At 36.1% G+C, this 14,200-nt stretch overlaps 1 protein-coding gene across 2 annotated transcripts in view; it reads left to right on the forward strand.

Moving 5' to 3' along the window:
* Nucleotides 1–14,200, forward strand: part of BTLA (B and T lymphocyte associated) — a 32,297-nt gene that overhangs the window by 11,155 nt on the left and 6,942 nt on the right. For both annotated transcript variants that reach the window (XM_036447216.2, XM_045583996.1), the window contains 2 exons: nt 6,461–6,784; nt 13,879–13,914. In XM_036447216.2, coding sequence (XP_036303109.1) covers nt 6,461–6,784; nt 13,879–13,914 — 360 coding nt within the window. The remainder of the gene's footprint in view (nt 1–6,460; nt 6,785–13,878; nt 13,915–14,200) is intronic.

Raw genomic sequence — 14,200 nt, forward strand, 5'->3', positions numbered from 1 at the left:
GGTAGGAGGGAGTTCAATCTCCTCCTTGAAGGCTTTCTTGATTGATCCAGCCACAAGGGCTCTCTCCCTCTTTGAGATATGAAAGCTCTGAGAGACTGTATAATCAAGATAATCAAAGGAAAATCTAATCGGAAAATTAAGGAGCAAAGTAAACTTTTTTATGCATCTCCTTTGCACTAGAAATAGTCACATTACTAAATAAACTATCACATGAACAATGGGATATTGACACCCCTGGTGTGGGCAGTAAAGGGTACATTGTCTGTACAGAATTTAAAAACAAATAAAAGTTGGTCTATTTTCAATTATCACCATGTATCAGCAATTCTAAATAGCATAAGTGGAAGAATATTTCTCCCCTTAAAAATAATTTTGGTTTAAAGTTCTAAATAATTATATACTATGGTTACTGCTGAGTTTTAATAATATGCATGAAAGCTTCAAATTAGCATATTTTTAGTACTTCCTCTTTGATAACCCTTACATTCTACACAGACAATAATGTGGTAAAGGCCTGAGGTGGGGCAGGAACTAGGTAGAGGAGGGTAGTGGGGGGGAAATGGGGTCATTTGTAATACTCTCAACAATAAAGATAATTTTTAAAAAATTATAAAAAGAAAATTAACTCAGAGAACCTCCCAGTTATAAAGTTGGCTCTGGCCATATACAAATTTAGCTACATTTCAAGAGTAAATTCATAATGCTCCAGGCACAGTGTGTATCTCCAGTCCCTGTGGTTCTCCACATTCCTGCGTTTAAACAGTAGATTTTAAAAACACAATAAAACCATAGTGATTATAGAGACAAAGAAACAGAATGTGAGTGGTTTTAATTCTTTCATTTTATGCAACCATTTTGAATATTTATTTGTTTAAAATTTGAAACAGTGAAACTGTGCAGACTGTGAGGTATAACTTCATGTATGAACTAAAGTGTATTCATACATGAAATGTTTGGTTGATTAATATCTTTACAATTGAAATATATTCTTCTCTTTAAAGTGTTAATTATTGTTAAATTTAAAAAATGAATCAAGAAAAAAACTTTAGCCGAAACCAGTTTGGCTCAGTGGATAGAGCGTCGGCATGGGGACTGAAGGGTCCCAGGTTTGATTCCGGTCAAGGGCATGTACCTTAGTTGAGGGCACATCCCCTGTGGGGGGTATGCAGGAGGCAACTGGTCGATGTTCCTCTCTCATCGACGTTTCTAGCTCTCTATCCCTCTCCTTTCCTCTCTGTAGAAAATCAATAAAATATATTTTAAAAAATAAAAATAAAAAAAAAACAGAAAAAAACTTTATATTTAGAAATTACCTACATTTTATCTTTTCTAGCATTTCAGTTTTTAATACAATTCACTTATTAGTTATTAGAAAATTATTTACATAAACTAATATATCAAGCTATAACTAAAGAATTAAAGTTCATACTAGGTAGATATAAAAATTATTAAGTAAATAGTACATTTTTACTTTCTTGAATTATAACATTATTTTTCAAATATCTTTTAATTTGCATGGTTATATATACAAAGTTCAGTAAAAATTATTCACTGTCTATATGTCTTTTCTTTTCATTTTATTATTTGTTTCATTTCATAATTATTTCTGAGAATATGTTTCCATATAGAAAAGGGGATTGTTAAAAATATTCTCTGAGCATCAAATATGCCAGGTACGACCTAGTCATGGGCTATACACATTGTGATAATACAATAGTGGTTTCCATGAGAATTTTTAAAAATTAAATATTTATTGTTGAAAATATTACATATGCTTTCCTTTTCCCCTATTAACCACATCTAGCCTCCATAAGATTTTTTTAATGAGAAGTGTCCTAATCCTATAAAGACTTGGGAAATGTTGGTTGAAGTTTCATCCTTTTACTGCATATATTTAAATTATTTTTAGCATTGAGAACTTCCTACCATTAAATGTGAATGTTTGAGAAAAACAACAGGTGCAATAATAGCAGGAACAACCCTAACTAACATTGGCCTCTAAACCCCAGCCAAAAGCAAATGTGATCTTCATCTCTCTTCTTAAAATGTTCTGTTTTGACAAGACAGACTCACTGGGCTCAGGTTTGGATGTCCTGAGTGTCATAAGAGAGACATGCACAATTCAGGACAGCAGCAAAGAAATGTCAACATGGTTGTTAACTGGAAAATTAAAATGGTGCCATTGAGCTCAGTGCATCATTCCTGCACTACAAACACTAGTTTTTGTTTTGGAGACATGGGGAATAAAATACCTTCTTTGTATCGATACAAAGAGGAGTATCTTTTTTTAAATTTTATTTTTTTAATTTCTTTACAGTAAGGTATCACATATTTATCTTCATCCTCCCATTCCCATCCTAAACCCCTCCCCACATATGCCCCCACCCTCATATTGTTTATAACCACTAGTTAGGCTTCTATGCATGCGTACAAGTCCTTTGGTTGATCTCTTCCCCCTCCCCTTTACCATCCCAAACCTTCCTTCTGAGGTTTGACAGTCTGATCAATGCTTCCTTGTCTCTGGGTCTGTTTGTGTTAATCAATTTATGTTGTTCATTATTTCCCCTAGATGAGTGAGATCCTGTGATACAAGAAATACACTTATAAGAACCGAAAATGAGACAAGCAATAATGGTTATGCTGAGAGGCAAACGAATCAGTCTGTAGTCAGTTTTTTTCTGGACCAACAGATCTTTTGAGTCCCAATGTCAATGTCAAACAGTTCCTTATGTGTATATGTGTACATGTCAGCAATGATATTTCAGTTCTGGGTGGTGGACAAATGGTGGTGATGCAGGTCCAACCTTCTCTGGACCAAACCAGAGAAGGTCGGACCTGCATCACCACCATCCAGAACTGAATGCGATGAACAGCTCCTGACTGCTAGTATGGCAAGGCATTGTCAGTGTCTTCCATCTCTGGACTGTTTCTCTTCTGTCTTCATGACTTATCAGCAGGATGGGGATCATTGACTGCACATTGTCTAGAGAGTATTCTTGGCTGGAGAAGAGTATTCTTGATGACTTTTAGAGCGTTTGGCAAGCCTGCATTTATCTACTTATTCCTCCATTCAAAAAAAATTCTCATGCTAGACAATGTGCAGTCAATGATCCCCATATTGCTGATAAGAATTTGCAGGAACTGCAGAAGTGTTCCCATAATCCCATTGCAAGTTAGCCTTGTGATCAGCTTGCTCTCTTCTCCACCCTGTCCACTCCTCCCAAGCATATAGTCAGAGAACGTTGGAACTACAAGTAGTACAGTTGTACTACTAGCATTGGGTGACAGCTCAATGGCTAAATGCAATATAACAGAAAGTGAGTCTTACAAATAATCTTGTAGTGTCAGTCATACACTAAGGAAGGTGAAGTTGTATATGTTTTTTTGTGTGGGAGAGGGTGGTAAGTGATAATTTTCTTCTCTTTGCCATCCAATCCCTTTATTTTAATTTTAAAGAAATGTAATGCTAGGAAAACTGGGTGGCTCTCTCAATATCACACAAAGTTTTAGCATTCGAACAACCATGTTCAAATGAATATTCTAATTTTTACCTATCTCCATGACCTTTATAAGTATCTCAAAAGAATCAAGCTCTGTATTTTCTCATGGTTGATAAGCACAGTGTAAACTTCTCCCACCTAATGCTATTCCATTTATTCTGAAGCAGCTAGAGGTCTCCATGACACTGTTTCAGAAAACCATGAGCAAAGTGCCTATCAGTTTATGAATCTGCCATGAGATCCCTGCCCTCTCTGCTTTTGCCCTTCCATGACCTCCCATGCCCACTCACTGCTCTAATATCAAAGAGCTTCTCATTCAACATCATAAGGCCAACTCAAACATAACCTTTCCATAAGCCTTGTTCCAATAGCCCCAGCAGAAGTGAATCTCCTGAACACCCTCGCAAAGTTTGCACCTCTTTACCAGTGTTGTTTTGTTCTCCCATTGGTCAAGTGTTTTTATTTTCCACTGGAAGGCAAGCCCCATGCTGGCAGATACCATGTCTTATTTATTTCTAAGAGATCCCTCTGAGCCCTCTTTTCAGCCCATGTGAGCCTGAAGAAAAAAGAGTGGTAGGTCGTAAAATTATTTCAGAAAAGATACCCTGTTGTTAATTAATCTTGTCTCACAAATGGAATGGTAAGTTCCCAGAAGGAAGAAATTCTTTGTCACTCTGGCTGGGTGGTTCAGTTGGTTGGGGTGTCATCCCCTACACCAATAGCTTTTGGTTTCTATTCCTGGTCAGGGCACATTCCTAGGTTTCAGGTTTAATCCCTGGTCCAGGCACATACAGGAAGCAACCGATGGATCTCTCTCTCTCTCTCTCTCTCTCTCTCTCTCTCTCTCTCTCTCTCTCTCTCTCTCTCTCTGCCTCCTTCCCTCTTTCCCTCCCTCCCTCCCTTCTTCCCTCCCTTCCTCCCTCCCTCCCTCCCTCCTTCCCCTGTTCCTTCTCTCTAAAACCAATAATAATAATTTTAAAAATCCTCCAATGAGGATTAAAAAAAGAATTTTTTTTGGAAAAGAAGGCCTCTGTTTATAATGATCATGTTGTTTTTCACAATGCTGGCACAAAGTTATAGGCTCCATAACTATGATTGACTTATCCAAGTAAATGAAAAGGGAACTTAGGAGGCTGAGAGAACCTATTAACTTTAGGGGGAGCATTGGACTTCTGGAAACAAAGGTTTCACTTGGTCTTTCTGCCTCTGCCTCCTTGCTTTTTTGTCATAAGTCTAACCACATCCAGGTTGTACTTCCTTCTGGTAAATTATCTTACCCTTTCTATTCAATTTTTTGAAAACCTCATTCTCATAACTTCACTTTTAGTTTGCTTTCATTTTTATTCTGAATTTTTGGAAGCAACTGAATTGGGAAGCTTTATTGTGCATTTATTTGAGATCTCAGAGCAATTATAAATACAGGGTGTCCCCCCAAAATGTATACACACTTTAAATAATTATAAAGTCAATGTTTATTAGCATACAGTTCATTTTCAAAATTAAGTGAGTTATCAGCTGTTAAAGTGTGTTTACATATTTTTTTGGACACCCTAATTGTAAGTATTCAGGAGTTCTAAAAGTTCTTTACAAGTCTCTTGTCTCAATCTGATTCCTGAAAACTCAGTCAGGTAATACTTATTCTGAGCAAGGATTGATGATATGCAAGCAGAAATTATGGTGTATAAATATTTCTTTCTTTTCTGCATCCAGCATGGCTAGAGAGTGAACAGGAGTCCTGAGTAGGGGCGACAAGAGATTGAGAAATGAAAGAAACAGACACAAAGACAGTAGAGAAAGCTGGGTCTGGATGGGACAGCTGTCCTCTGATGGAGAGACAGGGACCTAGAGACAATACAGTGCATTTATTTTATACAGTAAGATACCTGGACTTTTTCTGAAATTTAAGATAAAGAAAATATGTGCATTCTTGTGGCTTCTTTGTAATCATTACTTCTGGGTGGGCCCAGATAATTATGTTTGTTCCTGATTCTTGGTTGGATTTAGATAATGAAATCCACCCCCAGGTGCCTGAACTAAAGGTCAGACTGACAACACACTTGCCTCTGGCAAGGCATGTTTCCAGGGCATGGCTATGCCAGGCACCACTGGACAATCAGCTCAGGGGCCTTTCCCAGGCACTCTCTACAATGTTGACAGGATTATCAGGAGTTAGGAAATAGCTTAAAAAGAGCATATTTTTATACCATGCTGCCAAGGGCATGGAAAAATTATGCTAGGTAGAGCAGTATGGGGAATGTGAGGCCATAATACCATACATCAGCAATTTTCAACCTTTTCATCTCATGGTACACATCAACTACTAAAATTCTGTGGCACATCTAAAATATATTTTTTGCTGATTTGACAAAAAATATGTATACTGTAATTTTGATTCATTCACAACAGATGGCTATTGTTGTATTGGCTGTCGTCATTTTTTTAGACAACCTAAGGGAAAAGAAGTCAATGCTTCTGACTAAATAGTCAGATATTACATGTGTTAAAAATTCTTGTGGCACATCAGTGTACCTGCTGCAGCACACTAGTTGAAAATTGTGAATGTATATTGTTTTTGTTGTAAGAAGTAAATGAGTTAAAATACTTATGCATTTTAAATAGCCCCTGGAATATAATAAGTATTGACCAAAAAATGCTGTTATTATTTGCTTCCTATTAAAGAAGGTATGTAATAATAAAAATAAGTAACAATAAAAGAAAAATATTTTTAGAATAAAAATATTGGGGAAATTTAGGGAAATTATTGAATAATTGAGGAAATTATTTACTTGTGCTTTTTTTTAAAGAAACATTTATTATGTGCTTACCATGTGCCAGACACTCTGCTTGTGAGGGTTAATTACTGGAAAATGTTATCTCAAATGGTGCTTGAGAAATCTTTGGCAGAAACTGTTGAAGTGGCAAAGGACAGATTTGATTTTAATTTTGCTTTCATCTTTCAGGAGAAAAACCATGTACACCACAACTTCGTGTTAAGAGAGCCTCCATGCAGAAAGTTCGTGCAGGGAATCCATTTCAACTGGAATGTCCTGTGGTATACTGCACTAAGAGTCCTAATGTGACCTGGTGCAAGTTGAAAGAAAACCAGTGTTTGCCTCTGGGAGCTAGTCATCGGGCACACATGAAGAGGAAAAACAGACAGAATATTCTCATTTTTATTCTACATTTTGATCAAGCCGTGGCTAGTGACAATGGATCATACCGCTGTTCTTTGAATGCTTCATCTGGACTCATTGAAAGTCACTCAATAGCTATTAATGTGATAGGTGAGTTCTAGACAACGAGACTATCTAATATTTTTCCCATTATAATTCAAGGAAAAGAAGAACCCAGATTCTGAAGTAACTATGTTAGACACTGAACTTATATAAAACATTGGAATGGTGCTACGCCTCATAGACTGTAACATGTAGGCACACCCGTGTGTGTAGGTATATGTGTGTTTTGGGGTGAGTGAATTATAGAAGAGTAGAAAAATAAAATAAAATTTATTGTTTTTCCTTCAGGAAAAATAAAATTTATTTGGTAAGTCCAAAAGTAGATCTCTAAAATGTGGGGGAAATTTCAAAGTGAATACCAATAATAGTAGACAGTTTTCTATTCTCTATCCTTGTTTACTTTTTCTTTTATTTCTTTCTTCCATATTTCTGTCTTTGGCTTTTACTGATAATAATTCCTTGAAGATATGTTTGTAGTGGTCAGAAAATTATACATTTATTAATAAATCCTTGAATTTATGTTAATAGTTCATGTTTTCACAGGGGACAAAAAGCACACAAGTAACCTGACTCCCTGATAAGTTTTAAGAATAGTTATAGAGTTAGCTGTCTCCACAGAGTCTCTCCTGAGGATCTGAATAGGCTCAAACTACAGAGGAGAGACAGGTTGACATTAAATTGGGCAAAACTAAACTGAATGAAACATGGAAAATAAAAAAGAGGATTGGGAAACAGTAAAAAAACATTTGATTTATAAGACTCTCACAACTAATATCATATTTACTGGTGAATGATAAGCTTTTCCCCTACGAAGAAGATAAGACAAGGATGTATGTTTCTATTCAACACTGAACTGGAATTTCTAGCCATAGCAACTAGGCTAGAAAAAAACACACCACCATCCAAATTGCAAAGGAAGAAGTAAAAATATCTTTTCACAGATGACATGATATTATATAGAGAAAATCCTTTAAAATCCTCAAAAACTACTCGAGCTAATAAATGAATTCAACAAAGTTGTATTCTCAACAGAAAAATAATAGTATTTTTATCCTCCAGCAATGAACTAGCAATCTGAAAAAGAAATTAAGAAAAAATTCAAGTTAGAATAGTATAAAAAAGAATAAAACATCTAGGAATAAATTTACCCTAGAAGGTACAAGACTTATGCACTGAATAAAACATACTGGTAGCTAAAAGAAATTGAAGAAATTATAAATAAATACAAAGACATCCTGTGTTATGGATTGGAAGATTTAATATTTTTAAGATCACAATAGTCCCCAGAGTGATTTACAGATTCAATGCAATTCCCACCAAAATTCCAACAACCTTTTTTAAAAATATATATTTTATTGATTTTTTACAGAGAGGAAGAGAGAGGGATAGAGAGTTAGAAACATCGATGAGAAAAAATCATCAATCAGCTGCATCTTGCACACCCCCTGCAGGGGATATGCCCACAACAAGGTACATGCTTTTGACCAGAATCAAACCCAGGACCCTTCAGTCTACAGGCTGATGCTCTATCCACTAAGCCAAACTGGTTTTGGCCCAAGAACCTTTTATTTGCAGAAATAGAAAAATTGATTTTAAAAGTTATACAGAATTCCAATGAGCCCAGAATAGCCAAAACAATCTTGAAAAAGAACCATGTTGGAGGACTCAACATAATCTTGAATTTGTCAATGATTTCTGAAATATGATATCAATAGCATAAGCAACAAAAGAAAAAAATATGTAACTTGTATTTCTAACTTGTATTTCATCAAATTAAAAAAACTTTTTACATGAAAAGACAGTCTCAAGTGAGTGAAAAGAGAGCATATAGAATGTGAGACTGTATTTGCAAATCACATATTTGATAAGGCACTTGTGCCCAGAATAGATAAAGAATACTTACAACTTCACAAATAGAAAAACAATCAATAAAAATAAAATGGACAGCCCTTGCCAGTTTTCCTCAGTGGATAGAATATTGGTCTGTGGATTGACAGTGCCCAGGTTTGATTCTGGTCAAGGACACATGCCTGGGTTGGGGGGCTCCATCCCCAGTAGGGGGTGTGCTGGAGGCAACCAATCAATGATTCTCTCACATCATTCTCTCCCTCTTCCTTCCACTGTGAAATCAATAAAAATATATTTATAAATAAATAAATAAGTAAATAAAATAGGCAAATCATTTGAATATATATTTCTTCAAGGAAGATATGTAAATGGCTAATAAACACATGGAAAAATTCTCAGTGTCAGTCATCAACAGAGATATGCAAATCAATATTTGATAATACCATTCACAACTACTGGAATGACTAGTTTTTTTTAAAGAAAAATAAATGGTGTCAAGGATGTGGACAAATCAAACCCTTATACATTGCCAGTGGGAATATAAAATGGTGCAGCTGCTTTGGAAAACAGTCTGTCAAATCTTCACAGTGTTAAACATAGTTGTCACAGACCCAACAATTCCAATGTTTCATAAGTACCCAAGTCAAACAGAAATACATGTCCACACATAAACTTGTACATGAATGTTTATAGTAGCGCTATTCACAACAGCCAAAAAAATATTGAAACAGCCCAAATGTCTATCAACTGATAACTGAATAAAGGAAATGTGATAAATCATATAATTTAGAATATTATTCAGCCATAAAAAATGATAACATACTAATACATTCTACAACACAGATGAACCTCAAAAACATTGTTAGGTAACAGAAACCAGATACACAAGATCACAAACTGTATGATTCTGTTTATATGAACCACCCAGAATAGGTAAATCCATAAACTAAAAAGTGATGAATGATGTGCCAGGGACTGGGAGAAAGGGAGAATAGGGAATGATAATTTAATGAATATGAGGTTTCTTTTTGGGTGATGCAAATGCTCTAAAATTTGATAGTGGTGAAGACTGCAGTCAATAAACATTGTGAATATTTTAATAACACTGGGTTATATACTTTAAATGATTAAAATAGTAATTTTTACATTACCACATAAAATATATTTGGATCAAAGAAGATCTCTCTTTATTATAAGAAATGAGATGGAGTTTCTTTTGTAGCCATAAATTGACCTTGAAGATTATTGCAAAAGATAAAAATTTAAAAGATGTGGTATAATAGTAGCATGTCTGAAATCTACATGCAGTCTCATACAGTTACTTCAAATGATGTCATTCACTTAACTCCTTCCATTGTGTGTGTGTTTAATTTATTTCTTTATACACACATTTTTTGAGTGTATAATTCCCTTAAAGTGGTCCAATGAAGGAATCCACTTAAATTTCAATTAAAATTTCTTAATCACTTTAAAAAATTTTTAAAGCAGGCCAATGAGGAAATGTACAATATTTTGGTGCTAGCTACAACTCTGATACTCTACTTTTGCAAATTTGGGGTCAAACTCAGTGCTAGTTGCCTGAAACGATCTCTGCACTGATCTCAAACATCTTCGGTTCTCTAAAATAGATGGCATGCATAGTGTCTGGCACATAGTGGATGGCTCAAATGAATTAAAAATGAAATAATCTATGGTAAGTGAAAAAAAAAACACGCTTTAACAATCTGGAGTAGCCCATATTGAGGATGTATGGAATTAATGCTTTCTGGAGAGAATTGTACTATTAATTCACATAATAATGTAAATTACTAAAATTTTAAAGAAGTAGCATTTTTTTTTAACTAACAGAATAAATGCTAAAAATAAGCAAAATTTGCCATAGCTTGTTTGGCTCAGTGACTAGAGCGTTGACCCTTGGACTGAGGGTCCTAGGTTTGATTCCAGGCAAGGGCATGTACCTTGGTTGCAGCCTAGATCCCAGCTCCAGTCAGGGCACTTGCAGGAGGCAACCAATTGATGTGTCTCTCTCACACTGATATTCCTTTCTTTGTCTCTTTCTTTCTCTTCTTCTCTCTCTCTCTCTCTCTCTCTCTCTCTCTCTCTCTCTCTCTGTCTCAAAAACAAAATAAAACAAATAAAAAAACAAAACATTCCCTAGCCAGTGTACTTAGTGGTTCGAGCATCAGTCTAGAGTCACAGGTTCAATTCTGGTCAAAGGCAGCCAATTGATGTTTCTCTCTCTCTCTCTCTCTCTTTCCCCTCCACACTCTCTAAAATGTTAATGGGAAAAAACAGCCTTAGGTGAGGATTAACAACAACAACAACAACAACAACAAAAAGAAAAACTTGCAAATAAGTTATTTCCTGGATGATATTAATTATACTGTTAAATATAAAATAAGCACTTCTAGGTAATTTATATAATGTATTTTAATGTAATATATAACAAAATTAAATATAGTGACATCAAGTCCACCTCCTTTGGAACAGAGCCTTTTTGTGCAATTTAGTCTTTCCTTGTGAAACCAATCCACTTCTGTATAAGAGAGAGGAATTTAGCCAAATGTCTCATATTTGGGTCTTTCCTTGACCACTCCAGATGGTTGTGCAGTTGGTAACATGCCTCTTCTAGGGAATCCAGTCTAAGCTAAAATTAGGGTTAATAATCTGCCTCTCTAATAATCTGTCTCTCCTGTAGAGGAGGGAACTTAACTTCAGAGGAAAAGGGAGGCAGCAGCACCTCTTATACCCTGTGCCCTGAGGGGATGTGCTTATTATTATGATCAGATTGGGACAAAGAATATGAAGGATGAAGTGGTTTAAGAGCTAAGTAGGAGACATTAAAGGCCTTTTACATTTCTCTTTGAAGACTTCTATTCTCCTAATTTCCTATTCTCCTTCCTTTCTTTTCATTTCCTTTATTTTTAAAAAACGATTTTTACTGACTTTTTAAAGCGATAAGAAGGGAGAGGGATAGAGAGATGGAAGCATTGATGAGAGAGAAACATTCTCAGTTGGCTGCCTCCTGTATGCCCTGTACTGGAGATGGAGTCTACAACCCGGGTATGTTCCCTGACCCAAATCAAACCAGTGACCTCTAGGTTCCTGGATCAATGCTAAACCACTGGGCCAGTCTCACTTGTTTTATTATCACTCTGTTAATTAATACTCCTGACCCCCATTGGGAATTCCCCTGGACTTTTCCTTGGCCTTCTATTTTTGTCTATCAACAACCTTCCACTCTCCCATGTGTAGCCTCCTACAGCTTTTGTGATCATCTCAGATTTTCATTATCTTCATCCTAAATGATTTCAATTTATTGTATAACCTCCTCGTCATAAGTGTCAATTTTTGTCCATTTCAGCCTAAAATCTTTCCGATACACTTAATTTAAAAAAAATAAACTTTGTTCATAATCCCAATCTTTTATTGTGCCTCCTGCAGAGCATCCCCAGCATTATAACACTGGGCTTAAGGCTGTTAACCAGCATTCAAAGCCTTCCACAGTCCATCCCTACCTATCTTTCTGGGTTGTTTCTGGATTCCATAAAGAAACTCTCAACTCCAGCCTAACAGCCCTACTTGCCATTGCCATATCGTCACCACGGTCCTTCCAATGTCGCTGTCACCACTTGTGACCCCCTCCATCTATCAAATTCCCCTCTCCTGTCAAGACCAGCTTATTTCCCAAGTTCTTAATGAAAACTTTCATGTTCATCCTTGAGGGAGTAATTTTTTTTTTCTAGTCACTTTTATGCTATTGAAGCTCTGTGCCTCTCAATTATGACACATCCCCTGCTACTAAAATAATGGGTGGATATATCTTTTATCCCATCAAGGATTATACTGTCCTGGGAAGCAGGAACTGTGTCATAATTCTTTGGGTCATCTCTGCTACCTCGAAAAGTCAAATAAATTACTCAATAATTGGTTTTTAACTGAGTGGAATTTTCCTTTCATGAATTTATAAAAGCAAACAACAGGAAAGGGTCAAGTAAAAATTGCTTTTCTTCTATACCTGGAAGTATTCAGTGAACTGAATACAAGATGAGGATAAAACTATACTTTCAAATTATATTTAAGAATCATGCTTTTTATAAATACATTTTGGATGTATTATGAAAAAAACCACTTCCTTTTCTTTCTTTGAAATATCTTTCTTGGGGCATAGTGGGAATTTTTCTATTTTTGTATCTTATTCCTGTTTACTTTTTAAAAATTTGTTTAAGTTATCGGGATGACAGTGGTTAATAAAGTTATGTAGGCAAATGACACTGCAATAATCAGAGGGGTGCATATATTCTTTTGAATTAGTGTTTTGTGTTTCTTTGGATATATTTCCAGAAGTGGAAGCTGGGTCATAATTTTTTGAGGTAACTCCATACTGCTTTCCACAGTGGCTGCACCAATTTGCATTCCCCACCAAGAGTGCACAAGGGTTCCCTTTTTTTCCACAACCTAGCCAACATTATTGCTTGTTGATTTATTGATTCTCAGATATGTCCAAGTTAAGAATTGGCCTATGTGATAACCGGGATGAAGGAAAGCAGGGGCTTGGACACTGTTGGGAACTCTCCTTCCAGAATGAACCAGTGCAAAGTCCCAGAGGAAAAGTTAACAGAGCTGGTGAACAGTCACAGGAACATACAATGGCCTGCAACTCCATCCTTCCCAATCTGCCCTGGCTCAGCTCCTGATTAGGAAGTTTGCAAAGACAAGTGATCATTATGTTAGCAGGAAAGTGCGGGTAATATGAGTAGGCAGCATGTGAGAGGAGCTATCTTTTTTTATTATTATTAAATCATTATCTGTGTATATATTTTAACATTGCGCCTCCCCCCCTTCCATACATACCCTCTTTGTTTGAGAATGAGTGCTCAACGTGTCATCAAAAGCATTCTTTCCTTGTTGGCTTTCCACACTCACTTGGAACACCTGTTGAGCGTGTGTATGGTGTTGTCACTCTATGTATCAGAAGTTGTCATACAGGCTGTATTGTTCCTTATCCTTAAGAAATGAGGAAAAGGGAAGTAGGATAGACAGATGAAGGTTGTGACATATTTACTCAGTCTTTCTTGGAGTCTCAAAATCCACCCAGTAATTTCCTTTGTGCCTATGATCTCAGAGTTACTCACAAGTTATACAAACTGTCCTTTTCCGGATTATTGGAGTTTCTGTTAGTGTGCAAATGCAGAAGTCATCTTAGATACTGGCCCTGATTTTAGTCATACCTGATATGCACCTGCATTCTTTTCATAATCATACTCAAAACTTACCTTGTTTTTCTCTTTCAGAATGGACTCAAAATAATTCAGAACATCCTCTAATAAGTAAGTATCAACCTAGTTAAATAAAATGAAGGGGACTAGACTGTTAGATGGCTGCAGAAATAATAAAATTGGATCTTCTTAATTGAATGGATTTGTTTGTATTAGGTTATCTGTTGTGGGAACCTTCGTTTCTATTCCTATTCACACCCTCCTCCCAGACAGCTGTGTCTGCAGCTGCAGCATGAATAATACAACATTTGTTACCACTCTGAATGTTCAAACCACTTTTTCCCAGTTCAGTAGCTCCTATACCACCCACCCCCCAAACAAGCATAGGGGAAAGCTA

Source organism: Pipistrellus kuhlii, unplaced genomic scaffold (assembly GCF_014108245.1).
Source record: "Pipistrellus kuhlii isolate mPipKuh1 unplaced genomic scaffold, mPipKuh1.p scaffold_m20_p_2, whole genome shotgun sequence".
Lineage (NCBI taxonomy): Eukaryota > Metazoa > Chordata > Mammalia > Chiroptera > Vespertilionidae > Pipistrellus > Pipistrellus kuhlii.